Here is a 2,573-nt window from a genome sequence, read left to right on the forward strand (position 1 = left end):
TGTTATTTGTCCTTCTCTCTGCCTTCTCCAATTGTGGTAGTGAATTGTATCTTTGGCTAATCTAGTTGTCCCGGTTCAAAGAACCATAAATCTTTCCCTTTTCCTATAATTTTGATTAATTATCCCTAATATTGCCATTAATGACTCATCATCCACAAATAAGGCAACTTAAGTAAATAATTTTTGGTCCCTTGTGTTTTTCCATTTGTGCTTGGCCCTAAAAACAGGGTTAGTTTTGACCCTTTCTTTTGGACTAAGAGGTACTTGATGGGGAAAAAAAAGAAGGAAGAAATGCTCTGTTCTTATTTGTCCCATAAAATATTGTGTTCTTTGTCTTCCTCTTTTAGGATTTAAAAGAACAGAATCAAGATCCAGACTCTGATCGAAATTGGTCGGAATTGGCAAAAATGTGCCCTAGTTTCTAGAAATCCAATATGATCATATGTTAAAAGATTGGAAAGATATCCTCTCCGGAACGCCAACCCCTCCAGTGTGCATCCCACAACTAGAGACACTCAAGGTGCATGCTCGGGTGCTTCCAGCTTTTAGATGCATGTTGGAAATACCGATATCTTCTACTTCCGCCTGCCCCCATTTCTGTGTGCACCCTACGAGGTGCGCAAAGATCACCTTACCCCAGCTCAGACAACGCCCTCGGGCAAGGGCTAGCGTGCTGGAGAGGATCTAGGCCCGTGAAAGATCTCCTTGATACTCCAATTGACCCGGTTCAACAAATCATAATATTTTTATTTCCCTAACACTGATTAATTAATTTTGCATCTAGTAATCCCATTAATGACTCATCATCCACAAATTAGGCAACTTAAGTAAATAATTTGGTGGCATATAGTTTCCATTTTTTGCTTCACCTTAAAAAACCCTAAAAACAAGGTTAACCGTTAACTTTAACACTTTCCGTTGGACTAAAGGTTTGAGTTGGTACTTGAACCGGTCTACTAACGGCAGTGTTTTATCCCCAAAAAAAAAATACGAACGGCAGTGCAGACCAATCCAGTGAGAAAGAAAGGAATCAAAACAAATCACGTCAAAAAAAAAATTATAAAGCAAATAAGATGAGATATGGACGGGTCAATGGGTCATGACTCGTGACATCAGTGGAAACGGAACTCCTTTCTTTCTTCCTTCCTTCTTTTGGTGTATTCGCCGCCTTCTCGTGCGGTGCACCGTGCACGAGAGTAATTTAATTCACACTTCATAATTGTCCATTCCTTTTTCTCTCTTTCTCCCTCTCTCTCTCTCTCTATTCCCTTATTTATTTATGTTTCCATGACAGATGTAACGACTCTTCTTGATTCCAAGCAAAGAAACAAGGAAAACCGTTCTTGGATCCTCTCTCTACATCTTCTACTCTTCCTTCTCTGTCTATGCTCTGTTCTGTTCCACCATGTCTTCGATTATGAGTTCGCAGGGAATGGTTTTAGCAACGGCCATGGCGGTTTCAGGTACTGTAATTCTCCTCGCTTTCTGCCGTCAAAAGCCTCTCTCAACTAACCAGTTCAGCGTTGATCAGAATTCCAACTCTTCACGGGGAATTTTACGATCCTGCATCTCTTCCGGTTCGTGGGTTTTCTGGGTTCTCTGTTTTTTTTTTGTTTTTTTACTTATTTTTATAATTCAAGTTCTCTGCATTTGACTCTTCTCTGTTTGTTTGAATTCAGATGGTAAGAAGAGAGATAAGAAGAAGAAAAAGGTTCATTTCGCAGCTGATGTGGTAGATCCGATTGGAAATGGTGAGAATTTCAGGAAGGAGCATAACAAGAAGTCAATGATGTCAAATCGAATTTGCAGGTCTCAGAGCTACAGGGTTCAGGAAATGTCTTCAAATCGAATGGCTCTGTACAATGGAATTCTCAGGGATCGTGTGCAAACACAAAGGATGACCTGCTCCTACTAGATCTCTATTCAATTTTAGTTCATCTTGTGATTAGTATCTCTGATTATAGTTTTCTTAACAAAGTTTTGTAAAAAAAAAATAGAAATAGTAGTTGATGTTGTCTTGGTCAGTTCATCGTTTGTGAATATAATAATTGCAATTTCTGTCTCTTCTGACTGCTGTGGAAAGAGACATTAAATCCTTAAAAAAGCCTTTGGGTTTTGGACTTTCGCTTCATCTGCAGAATTGGAATTTCTTTTTTCACGTTGAATCTTCAAAGCTTCTGCTCTACGCCTCTGCTTCCCACCGCCGTTCTGACTCTCGTTTGTTCGCCCGGTAATGGTTAAAATGGGTTTTGCGTCCGTGTATGTAGGAGTGTAGGTTACGTAGGCAGAAAACAACAAATGAATGCCTTTTGAAAAGAATCATTTCAGAGGATATAAAGGTCATTTTAGGAGAATGGAGGCGAGAGATAAACACAAACGGAGCGTTACTGTAACTGACACTTACCCACAAGAAAACATTCTTCTATTTATGTTGTATGTATATATGTATGTATGTATGAATAAATGTACATGTCTTTTACCTTAAAAAAAAAAAAAAAAAAGGGGTTATGTATGTATATGTATGTGTCTTTTGTGGGGATCTCAGGAAGAAAAAAAAAAAAAAGTGTCTTTTG

The 2,573-nt window shown here is 38.7% G+C and overlaps 1 protein-coding gene across 1 annotated transcript; it reads left to right on the forward strand.

Annotated features, from left to right (window-relative positions):
* Nucleotides 1-1,355: 1,355 nt before the first annotated feature.
* LOC122652270 lies at nucleotides 1,356-1,991 on the forward strand. Its single transcript, XM_043845965.1, has 2 exons — nucleotides 1,356-1,577; nucleotides 1,680-1,991. The coding sequence occupies exons 1-2, from the start codon at nucleotides 1,406-1,408 to the stop codon at nucleotides 1,913-1,915; spliced, it is 408 nt and encodes a 135-aa protein (XP_043701900.1). The 5' UTR covers nucleotides 1,356-1,405; the 3' UTR covers nucleotides 1,916-1,991.
* Nucleotides 1,992-2,573: the final 582 nt, after the last annotated feature.

The sequence above is a fragment of the Telopea speciosissima genome, chromosome 2, assembly GCF_018873765.1.
Source record: "Telopea speciosissima isolate NSW1024214 ecotype Mountain lineage chromosome 2, Tspe_v1, whole genome shotgun sequence".
Taxonomy (NCBI): Eukaryota; Viridiplantae; Streptophyta; class Magnoliopsida; order Proteales; family Proteaceae; genus Telopea; species Telopea speciosissima.

Bases quoted from the DNA above. Each gene is read 5' to 3' on its own strand.
- LOC122652270 (XM_043845965.1), top strand. From the start codon at position 1,406: ATGTCTTCGATTATGAGTTCGCAGGGAATGGTTTTAGCAACGGCCATG. The intron at 1,578-1,679 runs GTTCGTGGGTTT...GTTTGAATTCAG, and splicing joins ACGATCCTGCATCTCTTCCG to ATGGTAAGAAGAGAGATAAG.